At 39.0% G+C, this 17,444-nt stretch overlaps 2 protein-coding genes across 18 annotated transcripts in view; one reads left to right on the top strand and one right to left on the bottom strand.

The window, feature by feature from the left end:
* The window catches only part of LOC130909325 (cytohesin-1-like), a 45,350-nt gene extending 43,170 nt beyond the window's left edge, over positions 1-2,180 (top strand). For all 14 annotated transcript variants that reach the window (XM_057825647.1, XM_057825646.1, XM_057825645.1 and 11 more), the window contains one exon: positions 1,533-2,180. The gene's annotated coding sequence lies outside the window, so the exon portion shown is untranslated. The remainder of the gene's footprint in view (positions 1-1,532) is intronic.
* Positions 1-9,465, bottom strand: part of LOC130909324 (CDP-diacylglycerol--glycerol-3-phosphate 3-phosphatidyltransferase, mitochondrial) — a 28,119-nt gene extending 18,654 nt beyond the window's left edge. Inside the window, exons 1-4 of one of the 4 annotated variants that reach the window (XM_057825634.1) lie at positions 9,301-9,434; positions 9,151-9,229; positions 5,587-5,782; positions 1,530-1,607 (exon numbers count right to left, since the gene is read on the bottom strand). In XM_057825634.1, the coding sequence (XP_057681617.1) occupies positions 1,530-1,607; positions 5,587-5,673 (165 nt within the window). In that variant the 5' untranslated portion in view covers positions 5,674-5,782; positions 9,151-9,229; positions 9,301-9,434. Of the gene's footprint in view, positions 1-1,529; positions 1,608-5,586; positions 5,783-9,150; positions 9,230-9,281 lie in introns of all 4 variants that reach the window. The other 3 variants (XM_057825635.1, XM_057825633.1, XM_057825632.1) reach the window with 3 other exon arrangements.
* Between the last annotated feature and the right edge of the window lie 7,979 nt (positions 9,466-17,444).

Here is a 17,444-nt window from a genome sequence, read left to right as displayed (position 1 = left end):
ACTCCATTATATCAATTAGATGCAAGCTTTCCATTCTAGCTTCATGCCAGCCTGTTCAATCATGTGGTGTCTTTATGCACTGTAAAAATGAAGTATTTGCTATAGAGCGCTGCCCTCATTATTACTCGAAAGCGGGAATTTTTTTTTATTTGGCACCGATTGAACACGAAAAACCGGAGATGTGATCCTTTTAATTTCAAAATAGTAATTATGAAGGAACGCTTCACTATTCAAACTCGGAACTATTTTCTCCACCAGAGGGCAGTCATGCTCTTTGGACGAATAATGCTTCATCTATTAATTTTTTTTTCTATCGTCGGAATTTTATATACTTGTATTTCTTTGGCTTAATGTGGTTATGTAATGGATTATTGTACAGCGTCATTAAAAGCATAGTCCATATAGAAAAGTGTGCTCAGAAAAAAATACCATTGTTTAAAAAAAAAAAAAAAAACACGATCCACTCGGAGGGTCCTGTTTATGCTCATCGCACCCGGGCCCTGTTCAAATTTGTTGTTGTTTGAAGGCCCCTCCTAATCAAAATGGATTGGACGTCGAGCGCCGTCAATGGCAGCCAGTGAGTTAAACAGGAAGTCACCTTGAAATGCCCCAAAATTAATAAGTGACCCATGGTGGAGAAATTCTATTCTCTAGTTCAAAATGCATTTTTGACTGGTGTGATTTATACTACAGAGCCACTTTTAAGAAAAAATTACAGTAATTGTATTTTTCCACTGGTCGCAGAATTACTATTCATTCAACACAATAGCTTTGTGAATAGGCCCTAATTTCAAATCAAAAGAGACATTTTATGAGTTAATTGAGATGTGATAGTCGTTGTTTTCCTACAGTACCTTTTGTGACATTTATGTGACCCCGGTTAGAAGCAACGTTCGTGGCCCAAAGCCAATGAGAAATTTAACAGTCAAAATTCCCTGGCAACACCTCTCAGTGTTAAAAGCACACCACACATGTAATTATCTAAATGCAGGTCAGTCTGCTCCTATATTCTAATTTTTGCGACTCATTACAATCAAAACAACAATGAGAAGGCCTGGTATGTCTAAAGAGCGCGAGTGACTCATCCTTCAAGATTTTGGCAGCGACACCAGCTCACTCGGATGCTTTTTGCCGTGTGACTCAACTTCTCTGTGTGGTGGACTTCTTGATGTTTTTTTTAATAAATATTCAGGGAAAAAAAGCTGAATGTGAGCATCAGTCCAGACTGTGGTTTTCATGCTGTTATGCTGGGCTTCCAGGCATGAAAACAGCACGCTAGCACAGGCCAGCATTGGTGTCCTTATACCCGTAAAACCTCAACACTTTGCAGTCACTGCTTTAGTTTGGCGAAGAAAACGTTTTCCTTTGGTGCGTGTTGTGCCAAAGTGAACCGTGACTCAATTTTTCTGGCATCTCTGAGTGTTTTTTTTTGGTCTGGGCCTGTGTTTTGGTATCGCTCTCGCCTGCCCAAACTAAAGATGGCCGTTCTCGAGAAGAACACACACACAGTAACAGAACATCTCTCTCACCAGGTCTTGTTCCAGCTGACCCGTTCCCAGGTACAAGGACGCCAACACCACTCGTCTCTTTGCGGTCCTGACACGTGCCTGATCGGAAAGAAAGATTGAAAGTGATTTTGAAATACGGGATGTGAGCGTGATTCCCACAAATGACAACAGCTGTGTCACAGGCTCTCAACCAGCTGGGACCTTTACAAGTAGCATTTGAGATTTATTCTTTTAAGGACCAGAATTAGGCAATGTCCACACGTACAGTAGTATGAAAATGTATCTGAACCCTTTTGAATTTCTCACATTTCTGCATAAAATCGCCATCAAATGTGATCTGATCTTTGTCAAAATCACACAGATGTAAAAAAAAAAAAAAGTGCCTGCTTTAACTAAAACCACCAAAACATCCATGTTAAAAAAAAAAAAAAAAAAAGCACTTATGTGGTTAGGTGTGGTTGATATTTTTCTGACAAACGCAGTGGTGTAGACGTTGAGTTTTTTTGTCCTGACAGATGGGGCAAAATACTTGTTTTGAAAAAGCCCTGCTATGTGTGGACATAGCATTATTTCTTGAAAAGGTTCCAGTAATGTTTAATATAAATGTGTTTTCTAGATTTATGAGTTCCGTTTTTTTCTTTAAAAAAAAAAAAAAAAAAGACTTAAATGTATTCTCTTAACACATTGGCTAGCATTGATGGCTATTGATGTCCAATTTATTTCAATTGTGGTAATTTTAGCAGTGCCTCACAGCTAAAATGAATGGGACATCTACCACCGTCAATGGTAGCAAATGAGTTAAAAAGGTTCCTACATATTCCTACATATAATAAGTTGCATTTGACATTTATTTTCTTTTAAAAGGTTCCAAGTTCAACAAAGCATTTTCTTTTAAAAGGTTCCAGCAAGACCGCTTCATAAGAGTTTTATTCCTTTGCAAGTTGCTTGCAAGATAATGTGTACACGGTGATCCCTCGCTACTTCGCGCTTCAAACTTTGCGCCTCAGTCCATCACAGATTTTTTTTCAATTTAAAAAAAAAAAAAAAAACACAGATGAGCTGACCCAAGCCGATCGCGGAGTCCCACTCACTCGCCCTCCCTCCCTCCCTCCTACTCTCTGCTGTTTGTCCATCAGGCAGTGCACTGGAGTTGCCTATTAAAGTTAACGATGATTGACAGACGTTTAATGTTTGATCTTGACCCGAAGCTTCAAAGCGCTACATGCATCAGTCATTGTTTAACTTGTTAAACAGTTGCTGTGGCAACTCAAAATATTCGAGTGAATAATTTTTTTTAGTCTTTTTTTTTCTAACTAAATATTAGACATCAATTAATGATTCTAAGCTATAAATGACTGACATTTCGAGTTATAAATATAATTACCTCCTTTTTATGGCTGGGTTGAAAGAAAAGCGGTTGCACGACGTCTGTAAACGGGGGTCTCCAGGGTAAAACAGACAAATTAAAAATAGTTAGGAGGCTTAATGCGCCAGGAATCTGCTATGGCAGCATAGAGAAAATATTGTTCTATCAAACACAACAGTTCTTTTGGCTTAAAATTAGGGCTGTCAAAATTATCGCGTTAACGCGCGGTAATTAATTTTTTCAATTAATCACGTTAAAATATTTGACGCAATTAACGCACATGTCCCGCACTGTCCCATGTCAGACAGTATTCTGCCTTTTGGTAAGTTTTCATCAAGGTTTTTGGTGCTGTCTAACAGCGAACTCTTGTGGTCACTTTGCGACATGGTTTATTGCTTTCTTGCCAGTTCAATATGGCTGCATGACGTCTCGGGCTGACGCCTACGTTGTAATGTTGTGCTTGTATGATCCTTGGACAAGATTTGTCCGTAAGTATGGTTGTTGTAAAGAATGTACATATTATGTTAGTAAGCGAAATGTTATATTTTTTGTATGAGATGCTTTTTGTTTATGTTTAGTGAACCTGTATAGCGTGCTAAGCTAACGTTGTTGCTAATGCAATGCTTGTGTACTTTTTTTTTTGTAGTTTCACTACGGTCTAAAGAGGACAATGGTTTGAGGCCATTTTATTAATAAATCAGATGAAAAAGGAAGAAGTCTGATTATTAAGGCGTCGTTCACTAGCTGTCTAGTGAAAAAGTAGACGCTTCGGAGTGAGGACAGCATAGACAGATTTAAATGACAGTAGAGTGAAATGCCCACTACAGTCCTTATGTACTGTATGTTGAATATATATATCCATCTTGTGTCTTATCTTTCCATTTCAACAATTTATTTTACAGAATATACATATAATTTACAGAAAAATATGGTATATTTTATAGATGGTTTGAATTGCGATTAATTACGATTAATTAATTTTTAAGCTGTAATTAACTTGATTAAAAATTTTAATCGTTTGACAGCCCTACTTAAAATACAGCAGTTTATTTTAAAGAGAGGTGCAGGAGCAGAAACTGCTTTTTCAGCCTTGTCTGTGTTTTCCGCCATATATAGATTTCTAGGATTAAAGACTAGGTCTGGAGGAAAAAAATGCCCCAAAATAGCGTTAGCTAGTTTTCTGATTGTCTTCAGACATACATATTTTACCCATCCACATTTAGATAAAAAAACTGCATTTAGCATTCTGATGTCAGCGATAGAACAACTCAAGCACATTCATTTCTATGTGTCTGCGTTTAATTTATTCTGTTTTATTTTCTCACAAAAATTAAAAGAATCAGACAAAACAGAAGAAAATATTATAAACCAAACAAGAGAAGTTAAATTAACAGCAATCATTTAAATGTTTCTGTGTTCTGACTTTGACAAAGTGTTTTGGCTGGTGTCTGGAGGGAAAAAAGCCGAGAAAGAAAAGCAGACCTGACGCTCGAAAACGAGAACATTAAGGGTAGGCGATTATGAACGATTGTAACACACCATCACTTTGGCTGGGCTTAACCTTTTCACTCGTTTCTCAGTTAACTTTGCAGAAAGGACAATTCACCCTTGACTGGTCACCAATCATTCACAGTAGGGTTGTTCCGATCATGTTTTTTGCTCCCGATCCAATCCCGATCATTTTAGTTTGAGTATCTGCCGATCCCGATATTTCTCGATCCGATTGCTTTTTTTTTTTTTGCTCCCGATTCAATTCCAATCAATTCTGATCATATACATTTTGGCAATGCATTAAGAAAAAAATGAATAAAACTCGGACGAATATATACATTCAACATACAGTACATAAGTACTGTATTTGTTTATTATGACAATAAATCCTCAATATGGCATTTACATTATTAACATTCTTTCTGTGAGAGGGATCCACGGATAGAAAGACTTGTAATTCTTAAAGGACAAATGTGACTTTGTATATTGTGACTAAATATTGCCATCTAGTGTATTTGTTGAGCTTTCAGTAAATGATACTGTAGCCATGCTCAAATGCATGATGGGAAGTGGAACCATGACTGTGCGTAGTGCTACCAATTGATATATCTTCTCTGCGTTGGGAAATAACAGGGTGTTAAGAAAATTTGTTTGTAAGACTTTAGCCAACCAAAAAAAGGCTCCAAAGGCTTCCAAAATTCACTCTACTCATTTTACGCTGCCTTTTAGCTCTCTATATAGGCGAAACGGCGCCATTACAGATTGAGCGCGACAATGCGTGAGTGGGTCGTGCAGCGCATGCATTAATTGCGTTAAATATTTTAACGTGATACAATTTTTTAAAAATTAATTACCGCCATTATCGGGATAAATTTGATAACCCTACCTTAAGCCAAAACTAAAGACTCTGGATGAGTGTAACATATTATGTCTGTAACGTTAAATACAATTAGAAAACTATTTATTTTAAAAATATACTGTCTATTTCAAAAAAAGGCATGTCCGATATTTTTTTGCCGATTCAGATACTTTGAAAATGACGGGATTGGACCCGATCGATCGGCCTCACATCCCTAATTCACAGGGTGTGGCCCCTCATAAATTTAATTAATTGAACCGTAATTAAGCTTGCTGGGAAAATAGTACTTCCTCATCCTCAAAGGTGAAGGTGAGGAGAGCCAAAAAAATAAAAACATGTGAAGTATTTGCTTTTTAACTGACCTTCAGCGTCTGGTAGAACTGGTCAGGTGAGGCGATCACGTGAATTTGTGCGCCGTTGACACGAAAAGCCGGCACGTGTTCCGCCATCCATCTGAAGTGGGCGTGGAGACTGCGCGGTGCGTTTGGCGCATCGGTGACATTATCTGGTGAAGGCACAGCTTTGGCTAGCAGGGGTGCCAAAAGCAGCACAGACGAGCTGTGGCAGCGGAAATTGGATTTAATAACACCCAATTAGGCGGTCACAATAATCATTCCACAACTTATCATGCTAGGATCATTAAAAAAGTAACTGTCATTCATAATGACTGTCTATAGCTATCATAACACTTATTGCTAATCTGTGAATTTCAGCATTGCTAATGCACATGTTAACTGGCGAAAGTTAAATCTGTGTCATACTATTTAATACAGTTGATTGGCAGTTGATTGTCCAAAGAAATTAAAGTAGTGCTACAAAGACAATGGGTGCTAACTAACTGTCTTATACAAGAGACTACTTCTGGTGCCCAACTGGCAAGAGATGAGACATCTGCTACCTGGCAAATTGCATCCTTTCATAACCCGTAGCCTGGAAATTGCGCAACCATTGTTTTTAAATCATGCAAATATTTACATGTGGCTTGCAATTGGCATTTCCTGTCACCCACATGGCACTTTTCCAAGCCAAAGTTACAGTTGCCATTTCACATATCAGACAGATCTCCTCGGGTTATCCAATATCAACAGGTCAATGTAGCTAACCTATAGTGATTCTCAAACTAGAGGTGCCTGGACCCCAGGGGTCTCCGTGACGTAGAGGTAAATAATTGTCAATAAATTGTCATATTATATTTTCAAAAAGGCCTATACAGGATTAAAATGAACATACTTAAGTCACAACTCCCTCCTCTCTTGAACTTTTACTGTAAATGGCCATCTAATTTGACTGGCCTAGCCCATTAATATAACATTTCAGTAAGAATTAAGTTGGGTTTTATAGAAGAAAAAACATAGTAGAAAAAAGGCTTACATTTAAAAAAAAAAAAAAAAGTTTTTTTTTTTTTAAAAGAGAATTAAGGAATCTTTTCGAGAGTAAAAGGTCTGCTAGGTTTAAAATAATTCTTTAAAGTGCCTATGACAGCAAAAAGCATGTTTGTTTCATATTTCACACAGTATTTATGCTCCTGAATGAAATGGACCGCTTGGATGTGTGTGGAAGGATTGATTTATATATTCAATTTTTTGAATCCCGCGCTATGAAAATGAGTGACTTCCTGGAATGAGGAGGAATGAGAATATGCCGTCACCAGGGTCAGCATCTCACAATCCAGCGTTGCTTTATCGCATGCAGATGGACTGCGGATTCAGCTGATTTAGCGGATGAATTCGTTATTTTACGCATCACGCCAGCCAAATATGCAGCAGGTTTTTGTTGCTGCACCAGGGAGAGGCGTGTGAGCCTTTTTAGGTTTCAAAAAGTTCCCGTTCACCGCGGAGATTGGCCAAAACAAGTCCGACAACTGTGGAACCATTGGACTTACGAGGACGACCGCAGACGACCGGCGGTTTGTCGCACACCCCCCTCTGTCCTCTCTTCATGCCCTCCGAGAAAGCGCTATACTCGGCTTATGCTCGTGCGGTTCTCCATATCGTCCATACTTGCAGCCCCCGCTGCGCGCTTTGTGTGCCAGGCAATAGACCACTATACTCGGGTCGGGCTCGGGCAACTACGCGTGCCTCTGATGTCGGCCGGTTTGTCCGGCGGTCATTCTCCAGCTGCTTCCCCGGCACTCCTGCCCGCAGCAGGGGAACGACGAGCCGTAACTTGCTCGCCGCCAGGGGGTTGCCGATCGGTGAAGATGATCAACAACCCCGTCGCCATGTGAGATGATCCGGGGTAGTTTTGTGTGATTTTTCACTTCGAAAGGCGAAAATAAGACTTGAAAACGCCGCTCGGTTCAGGTTAGCATGTCGGTTAGCTATCACGCCTCCTGGCGGGGCAGGGAAATCACAAAAGCCGGACTAACTCCGGTGGCATAAAATATCGTTCGGGAGGTGCAAAAAGTCAACAGTTTTGACCATTATGGAGTAATTTTGCCCTGTCATACTGAATAAATGCATTCTTAATATTAAATATTCCATTTAGCACAAGACTGTTATTTGTCATGACCAACCCATTTATTGAGCAATTGGGGAAAAATACTTAGATTAAAAAATATCCTGTAAAAATATTGGAGCAGAAAGATTAAACAAAGACATTTTGATGCTCTCTTCGTCGCATTTCCCTCGTTCTGAACAAGGGCGTAGGTTTGGTCTCAACAATGGTAGGGACGGTATAACAGCATAACCTCTATGTACACTTTTTGCTGGGGATGGGACATTAATAGGACCAAACAGATTGGGTGAACGGTGGTTAGGGCTGCATTTCTCACAAATATAACCCTAATTAATTAATAGGCTAAATGATCAATGATAATAAATTTGTATTGACTTAACTTATAATAACTCAAACCTTTGTTTTCAAAAACTACTAAAGAAACATTCTGAAAACTTCCAGAATAAATGTCTGGATTTTATTAGCAAATTTAAATTGCAATATTTGAACATAAATTTTATTACCATACTTATATACATACTTTTTACCTCGACTATGATTAAAATATGATTTTCTGAAAAAAATGCCTGCATAGGCTGCAAATAAAAATATCTTAAACAATTTAAAATAAATGCAAGTCATCAGCCAATCAAACGTGCATTTGAGAGGCAAACATGGACCGGCAAATTCAGCAAGTGAAAAGAAGCAAATGTAAGTCTTAACATAATGAAAATAATTTACGTAATAATGGTAGGTTCAATTCTATCCTTATAGCATTTGGGAAGACACAATTACACAAAATTACCTATATAACTGGACTCATTATTATATGCAAACAAGGTTTCTTAAAAGTTGGTAGTGTTATGTCCCTACCGTCCCTATGCAAACCTACGCCCTTAGTTCTGAATAATTACCCCTCAACGGGCTGAATTGACGTCATCCTCTAGCTGGGGACGCTAGAGCGCCATAATGTCAGGCGGGGCTAAACGGCAGATTAAAAAACTGATTTCTCGTCATATGCGCTTTGCCAAATTGTTGTATATTGTCAAATCGTATCAAAATATGATTCACATAATAATGCTATTTAAGATTATTTTATGTGGTCACAGGCACTTTAAATTCCCTATTTTGATTAAGTTTCTTTAAAAATTTAAAATATGTATCTGATTTCTTTCATCCTTTCTTATCCAGAATTTAAAAATATATACAGGTATATGTATTTTGCGCAAAATTGCTATTTAAATTGTCTGGGATGAGCAATGAAATCTGCCAACGCCAGTAATAGACAAAGGGGAGAAGTGTAGTTAAGGAAAGTCGGTGTTTATCGATTATCCGTAATTAGAGCATTACAAAAAATAATAAAATTTAAAAAAAGAACAAAAAGAGAATCACGAGACCTTTCAAGAAACACAACTTAATAGTTTGGCGATGAGAGTTCACTTATTTACAAACACCAGAAGTCTCGTCTTGTAAAATATCCATGGGAATACCTTTTCTCACTTCGAAGGACGTTAAAATTCAGAGCTGCCTTTAAACGTCACGCTCACCCTGTTGACACATTAGCATCCGCTAGAAGATGTCAACGGGATGCCAAGTTACAACACGAAACTTCAGATATTACCGTAATAGTCGTCCCTTACCCGCCTCGCCGGTCCCGTGCGCGAAGGAGCCGGTCGGAAATTCGCGTGATAACCCCGGCCAAGGCCGGCGAGTACACAGAGTACACCAGCCTCCTCCACGACATGGGGGCCGCCATTGCTGCCATAGTCATAGATATCACATTTATAAAACTAGATGTAACAGGTTTGAGTCTGTGGTGTTAGTAACCGGCAGCCATCTTAAAGCAGCGGACTACTCTGGCGAGCTTTACTGTAGTGAATGTAAGGTCAGTGATTTTCTCCACTAAAACACTCGTAATTTGGTGAAATCGACGAATTTTCAAACAGTAAGTTTTAAAAAAACAAACCAACAAAAAAAAACGTATTAACGTGGCTATGATTAAGGCTGGATGTTAAAAAAAAAAATCACAATCTCTTAGTGAGTATTTTTAAGTATTCAGTCATTTTGATGACTTTTATCTTTTTTAATGAACAAAATTAATAATGTAATGTTTATTGAATGTTACTGACAGAAATTGGCCGACATGTGATCACTGATCTCTTCTCTTCCTGATTGGTTCAAAGTGCACATTTCGCATCTAGTTCTCTATGTGATATCTATGACCACAGTCCCATTTGAAAAATGCACATTTCGCATCTAGTTCTCTATAAATGTTATATCTATGACCACAGTCCCATTTGAAAAAAAAAAAAAAAAAAAAAAACTTGAACCTTTATTGACATGAGAGACACACACAAGACTTGATACTGTTTCCAGCAGTCAACTCAGCACGCAATTATAACTTGACAAATGTCACTCGAATGAGATCATCCACAACCTGAAATACACGAACAATTTACCGCAATTCATTCACTAAATCATGAAAATAACAGGTTACCTCCATGCATGTGTCATGTTACTCACACAATATCTGACAAGGTTCATTATCTACATATTCTTCCCCCCTTTTTTTGCCTTTCATAATGGATAACCTGCACTGGAATTTTTGCTCACTTTGTTTATATGCAAATAAGGGGAAATTATTCTGATATGACTGATCTCAGTGCAGAAAGATGTTCTAGTAACTTTGGGGGAGGGGAGAGAGAAGTAAGGGATTAATTTATACCACAAAAATTATGACATCACAAATCACAGTCAGCTCTCTTATATTTGTAAGTCTATTTGGAGCCTCTCCACACAGCCGGAGGAACGAAATTCTTCCATATATAGATGTGCATATCAGTGGCACACAGTGATCCTGTACATCTTTGAAGTTCTTTGAACAACAAAGAGGATATTGGATTGGAGAATTTAGGCAGTCAGTTATTTTGTTTTGTAAAGCACTTTACAGCCTCAGTTGTTGCGAAAGTCCTAGATTTAAAAAAAAAAAAAAAGATGAGTTGAGCGCCTTATCTAGAGCGATCTTTACGATAGTCAGGGTGTTTTGTTTACTATATGAGAGGTTACCGCAGCGGATGACTGGATTGTGGTGGCCAAGTGTTTATAGAGTTTGATGAACCTGGTCGGCTCATTCCAATTCTTTGATTGAAGTGGTATTCAAGGCCTCATCGCCATAAAAGGTAATGACTTGAATTTAATATGTATATGAAATTGTATGCACAGATGCCAGCCATTTTTGTGTGCTTTTTGTTTTTAATCCAATCACATTTCATCTCCTATATGTTGTGTTAAACCCATAGAATTTCATGGAATAACTTCTGGAGACTATCATAATTTTTTTTTAGTTTTGTGGAAAACAAAGGAGACATACGGATATTTCACAAAATGATTTTTATACAAAATGCCAGCCTTCTGGAATTAAGAAGCACCCCCCCCCAAAAAAAATGTAGTTAGACACATTTTTACCAAGATAGTAGAGGAAAACGATATTCAAAAAATTACACTAAATACCTATTTAAAAAAATACAGCTTCCACTTGTAGACCTTAGAGCATCAAGATACAAAAGTTCAAGAAAAGGTCTTAAAGATAAAAATGCACAACTAAACAAATGACGTACAAATGGGTGGAAACGAAATCAACGTCTGTCACCAAAAGCTTCAAAGCAATGTTTAAGTGACGCACATTTGCCAACAAATGTCAGCGAGTACGAGTTTGGTAATTAGATCAGCCCACTTTGAGACTCCACACATTTAGAAAGCAGCATTTTGGTCAAACCAACCTAAATTCTACTGCATATTCGCAAATAACAAAGAAAGTAGACATTAGAGCCGCCCTAGACTAAAACTAAAGTACTGTAATAATATAAAAGTTATTTAGGAAAAAAATTAATGAAAAAAAAATCTGATATATTCAAGGACCGGTCTACATCTGAGGCATATTAGACTGCCCCCAGACTTGAATCAAAGTTCTCTCATGAAATTCTTATGTGTCATTTCATTTCACAGCTATTTTTTCATGTCAGTGTCACCCTGAAATTGACCCATTCTATATCTCCCTTTTTTAATAAAGCAACTTGCACTCTGAAGCCACAACGTTGCATTACCCGTAACCGTAAATCATCCAAATGAGGGACAGCTAGCTTAACTTCTTTGTTCCTTGCGGAAGGTGGCCTTACCGCAATAGTTTTGCAGGTTAGCATGTTCACACAGTTTAATGTTATTCTAACCCTGATGCAAATTGGACTTTCAGTAGAAAAAAGTAGTGGTGTTTCCCCCACCTCCACAACATTGACGTCTTTTTACATTACTTACAGTGGCTGCTGCTGGCCGGAAAAAAACTTATAATATCCTTCCTCTATAAAAGGGGTGGAGGAGGCGGTTTGAGCGGTTTGAGTCTGTCGAGGTTGTGTGAGTGTGCGTTAGTGTGGCAGGGGGTGGGAAGGGGGGGACCAATCAAATGTGCGTTTGGGGGGGGGGGGGGGGGGGTTGGACCGACCGGCACACTCAGCAACTAAAAAGGGATAAATGTAAGATAATTATATGATATGATGATTACATAATATGTAAAATAATTCACTTAATAATGGTAGGGTCAATTCTATCTGTACAATATATGGGACGATAATCTAAATTACCCATACGCTGAGTTTAAGGGGGTGTCAGGGGGGCCGGGTCTCCCCTGGTGGCCGAAAATTGTCATTGCATGTAATTCTCTTTCCTATATATGATTTTAAAATTATTTTATCTTATTTTATCATTTAAAAATTTTCCCGTAAAATGTTGTCTATATAAGTTAGAAAGCATTAAAACAAACAACAAAAATGAATCAAATGAGTCAAAATTATTTTTCGAACTGATCATGTGACTAGCACCTTAGGCGGTCATTTGCTTTGCTTAGCCAAAACCACCCGAGGATCGAAGAGGCAAGATGGATATACATAATTTTTTCAAACCTAAGCTTTCAAAAGCGACAACAACTACTGAGCAAGAACTAAGGATTAAAAATATGGACCATGAAACACCGGAGAGCACCACCAAAATGGTGAGCGGAGTTTCAATTTGCCTCAGTAAAGTCGTTCATTGTACAACAGAGCCACCACCGGTGTCTTGCCAATGTAGTTACCCCCGTCAAAAATTGTATCCCCTGGCCGCGGAATGCACACACACGCATTCGTTGTGTTATGTCGACTTAAACAATTAATTGATGCCAGAAAAGAACCACAGTTATATATTTAGGACATCGACGTTGATTAAACTGGAAAAACTCAATACAGGACTTGAATTACAGTAATACAGTTGTAATTACAGTTATAGGTCATCATACGAGTAAAACAGTAAAACATTGCCTTTTTTTGTGTTCAGTACATATGTTACGTTATACGACAGAAAAAAAGTTTTTTTTGTTTTTTGATGGATGGGCCATGTTTTAAAACCTCGTTGATAACTACCTCACCAAAACACGCAAATCAAGCTAATCAGTGCAGCGCAGTGACTCCGCCCAGGGGATACAATTTTTGACGGGGGTAACTACATTGACACGACACCGGCGGGCGTACCATATCCAATGGATGACGATCTTGGCAAAGAGTATAGCTGTCCTAAGCAGCCTGATTTAGAATTCCCCTCAAGAATGATTGGAAACAAAAAAACGCTCATTTTCAATTTAGTATTATAAATATTCTTGTAAGTTAATTTTATTGCTGACACTGCATTTCGGGGTCATCAACATGTTGTGCCCCCCCTGCCTCAAAATTCAAACTCCTCCTATGAAATTACCTATGGCGGAAAACACTCAGGTGACTTGAAGTTCCACTCTGAGACCCCCAATTTGGCCAAATTTCAAAATTGTCCTATATGTATGTGTGATACATCATTGGAAAGCTTCAAATCTCAATTTTCTGGGGGGAGATTTAAATTTTTTTTTTTTTAAATGTTTTTGAAGCCGCAAAACCCTAACTGGAGGTGAGAGCACACGAGTACATAATTAGGCTCGAGCGTTTACGTCACAGCAGCACGGGATCATGCAAGATTTGCGACAACATTTCGGAAGCACGTCTGCATCACGGGACATTTAAACTCAACGGCAAATACAATTCAACTACGAGTGCCAAAGATGGAAAAAAGTAAGGAAAACTTGCCAGTTCGATACAGAGACAAACTTGTTACCACGGCGAAGGACAGATATGTGAGCAATTTTAAGGATGTGAACAATGTTGACCCTTACGAGCAAGCCGAACACAAATGGAATAAAGATGTCGACAAGCTTCCACCACTACGCGAAATGGACATCATGCTTTATTTAGTGTTTGGTGTAAGTTACTACACTCATCAGTAATTCCGAAACTACAAATCGCTACAAAGCTACAAACAGTTTTGCTGCGGATGGGTGCAGGATCTGCACATTATGACCATAGCAAACGGCAACACCATCTTTCTAGCAAAGGTAGGCAATGTGTGTTTACATTAGTCTGTGACCACGGATGTACAAATTTTTTGTTGCAGAAAATGTAGCCTGTGTACAAATTCTTTGCCACTCTCTCACGTCAAAATATTACAGCTTTTTCATTTAGCAATGACAGGAATTATGTCTTATGAAGACAATGCACATGTATGCATGCTAGTTGTTTAGCTGTAGCTATAGCTAACAACAGGCCGACTTAGGGCATAAAGTTACTGAAATTTGCGTAAACAAACGAAATTAACTTACTGGAGTGGAAATGCATAGAGCAAACTCTGTGTCTAACTGGAGAATCAAACGTTATGCCCTTCCTTCTGATCGAGGCCACCCATGCCATTCTTCGACGTTTGGTAAGTTCAGATATGACCTTTCCCTCGCCTTTCCTCCATGTAGGGATCCGGAAGAAACTCAATGGTGTTCCGTCGAGCTGTACATTCTCCTTTCTATTCGATCGGTTTTTGCAATTCTTTACCGCACAATAATTTCCAACCATTTTTAAAGAGCGACCTGTGTTGAAATGCCTCACTGTTTATGTTTCCCGCTTCCAAAATGGCAATAGCGGCGGAAACCTCGCGAGTGCCACGTCATACGCTTGAGCCTAATTAAAGACGCCATGATTTTAATGAGATATTATCGCGCACTTGCCTCTTTTCGATCCATAAACTCCATGTAGCATGTATCACCAAGTGTCAAGACACAGCTGTGAATGGTCACAGCCAGATTTTGGGGGGATTTAATGGGTGAAACGGCAATATAAAAAGGGTCGCGATGCAGAAATCACACACATCAAGGAGTGGTTGAGATTATCTTTTTCATATTTTTACCCTTTTAAATGTTTTTTTAATTTTATTTTTCTTTGTTTGGATCATTTATTTATCATCTAACATATCGTGGAAAATGTGACAGCAACAAAAAAAAAAAAAAACAATTAAGCGATAGTTATGAGGTAGATATCCGTGACTTATTTGCAGACACCAATTGTTTTCATTGTGATGTAATTTGTTTAACTGTTTGAAATATGCGAGTGAATAATTTTTAAAGGCCTTTTTTTTAAAACGAAATATTAGACATAGTAGACACAGAATATTAATGATTCCAAGCTAAAAATGACAGGCATTCTGAGTAATAAATATAATTACTTACCTTCTTTTTATGGCTGGGTTGAAACAAAACCGGTTGCGCGACGTCTGTAAGCGGGAGTTTCCAGGGTAAAACGGACAAAGTAAAAGTAGTTCGGGGGCTTACTGCGCCATGAATCTGCTATGGCAGCATAGACATATTGTTCTATCAAACACAACAGTTATTTTGGCTTAAGATACAGCAGTTTATTTTAAAGAGGGGTGCAAGAGCAGAAACTGCTTTTTCAGCCTTGTCTGTGTTTTCCGCTCTATGTAACTGAACTCATTATATAACGCAAATAAGGTTGCTTAAAAGTTGGTGGGCACAATTTGGTATCCTGAAAAGTTGGTAGTATTTTGTCCCCACTGTCCTTATGCAAACCTACACCTTTGCCTACATGACCCAAAATGTGATGCAGCTGTGGCTTGCGGGCCGGGTGGGTGGGCGGGGTTGGTGGTGCGTCCCTTCTTGCCACCCCTGAAGGCCGGTTGATGGGTGCGCGGGTGGCCTGGGGGACCATCCTGGATCCCAGGGGGGGGCCCTTTGCTGGGCAGCGGGAGGAGTGTTGGGCTGCGCTTCCCCCCCCCCCACCCGCCCTGCGTCTCCAGGCTGGATTGGTGGGGGCCGTGGCCCTGGGTTGGCGCCCGCGTGGCACCTCCACTCGTCTGTGTGGCTGTCGCTTGCTTGGTGTGGCTCGCGTGCGGCTGGATGTTATTGGGCGCGCTCGGGTGGGGCGTCCTGGTGCCGGGAGTGGCGATGGGTCGGCGTAGGGTCGGTCGCCAACAGGCTTACATTCACAAGGGATTCACACAATTACTGGGTTATAGATCATAGAGCTGATTTGTGTATACTTTACCCCTTTCAATCACTTAGCTTATAGACTCCCCCATCCCCGTCCCCTCCTTTCCCTGGTCAACAGGCCCCCCCCACATGGTGTCTACCGGAAATACATCTAGCTGACGATAGCACCAACATATTAATAGTTAGTGTAGGTGTTCAATGTCTTTCTTGTTGTTGTTTGTGTTTCTTTTCTTTCTTCTCTTGTGTTTCTTTTCTTCTGTTCCCCCATAATCCCTTCCTGTTCGCTGCTTTGTCATAATAAACGAGGTATGTTGTACGATCACAATGGTAGTACCGTATTTTTCGGACTATAAGTCGCACCTGAGTATAAGTCGCACCAGCCATAAAATGCCCAACGAAGAGGAAAAAACCATATATAAGTCGCACCGGAGTATAAGTCCGGAAAATTTATACAAAGAACAGATATGTCACCTTGAAAGGCAATTTAAAATAAAAGTACAACACAGAACAACAAGTTGAATAAGTGTACAGCATGATAATGTTACATGATGCATGAACAACCAAATGCGAACGTGCCCGGTATGTTAACGTAACATAGCTGTTAAGAGTTATTCAGATAACTATAGCATAAAGAACATGCTAACAAGTTTACCAAATCATCAGTTTAGCACATCAAAATAACATGTGAAATGATATAATAATAATAAATAATAATAATTTCACACAGAAGTCACTCCTGAGTATAAGTCGCACCCCCAGCCAAACTATGAAAAAAAAAAAACTGTGATTTATAGTCCGAAAAATACGGTATGTCATACTCTCAATGTGAAACATTAAAACTGTTCAGACCAACTGGACACTTAGACTTCCTTTCTCCATGTCATAAACAGCTGAACAGCACAGGTTCATTAAAAAAAAATAACAATAATAATAATAATGTGATGTCCATGTATGTTGACAGCAGGTCTTTATGGGGTTATGTTGTTGTTGTTTTTAATTACCAATAAAAGTCACTTGCCCTAGAAAGTGTTAATTGATGATTATATTTTAGGATTCAATTTTTTTAATTATTATTTTTTTAACCATTAACAAATTATCTATCCATTGTGATAAAAAAAAGAGCACAAAGGTTTGTCCGTCCCTGTAATTAGCTCAAAGGTAATTACATGAGTTTCCACTGCTCATAAGCGTGCATGAGTGTGCAAATTGAATGGAACGAGTAGACTTTTCTTTCCCCACTCCCCCAAAAAAGCCTAATGTGATGAATTATCAAAATAAATATTTCATGGCGTGTAAAACGTGCGTGGAATGGCTCGAGCGGTATCAGGAAGCGGGCCTTGCAGCAAAGGTCACCGCGATTATTTACTGGCAATCGGCCAGAGCGAGAGCTCCGCGAGCACGCGCGTG

This window comes from Corythoichthys intestinalis, chromosome 21 (assembly GCF_030265065.1).
Source record: "Corythoichthys intestinalis isolate RoL2023-P3 chromosome 21, ASM3026506v1, whole genome shotgun sequence".
NCBI classification, from domain to species: Eukaryota; Metazoa; Chordata; class Actinopteri; order Syngnathiformes; family Syngnathidae; genus Corythoichthys; species Corythoichthys intestinalis.
Note: the sequence above shows the minus strand (reverse complement) of the source record. Positions and strands in the feature narration are given on the sequence as shown.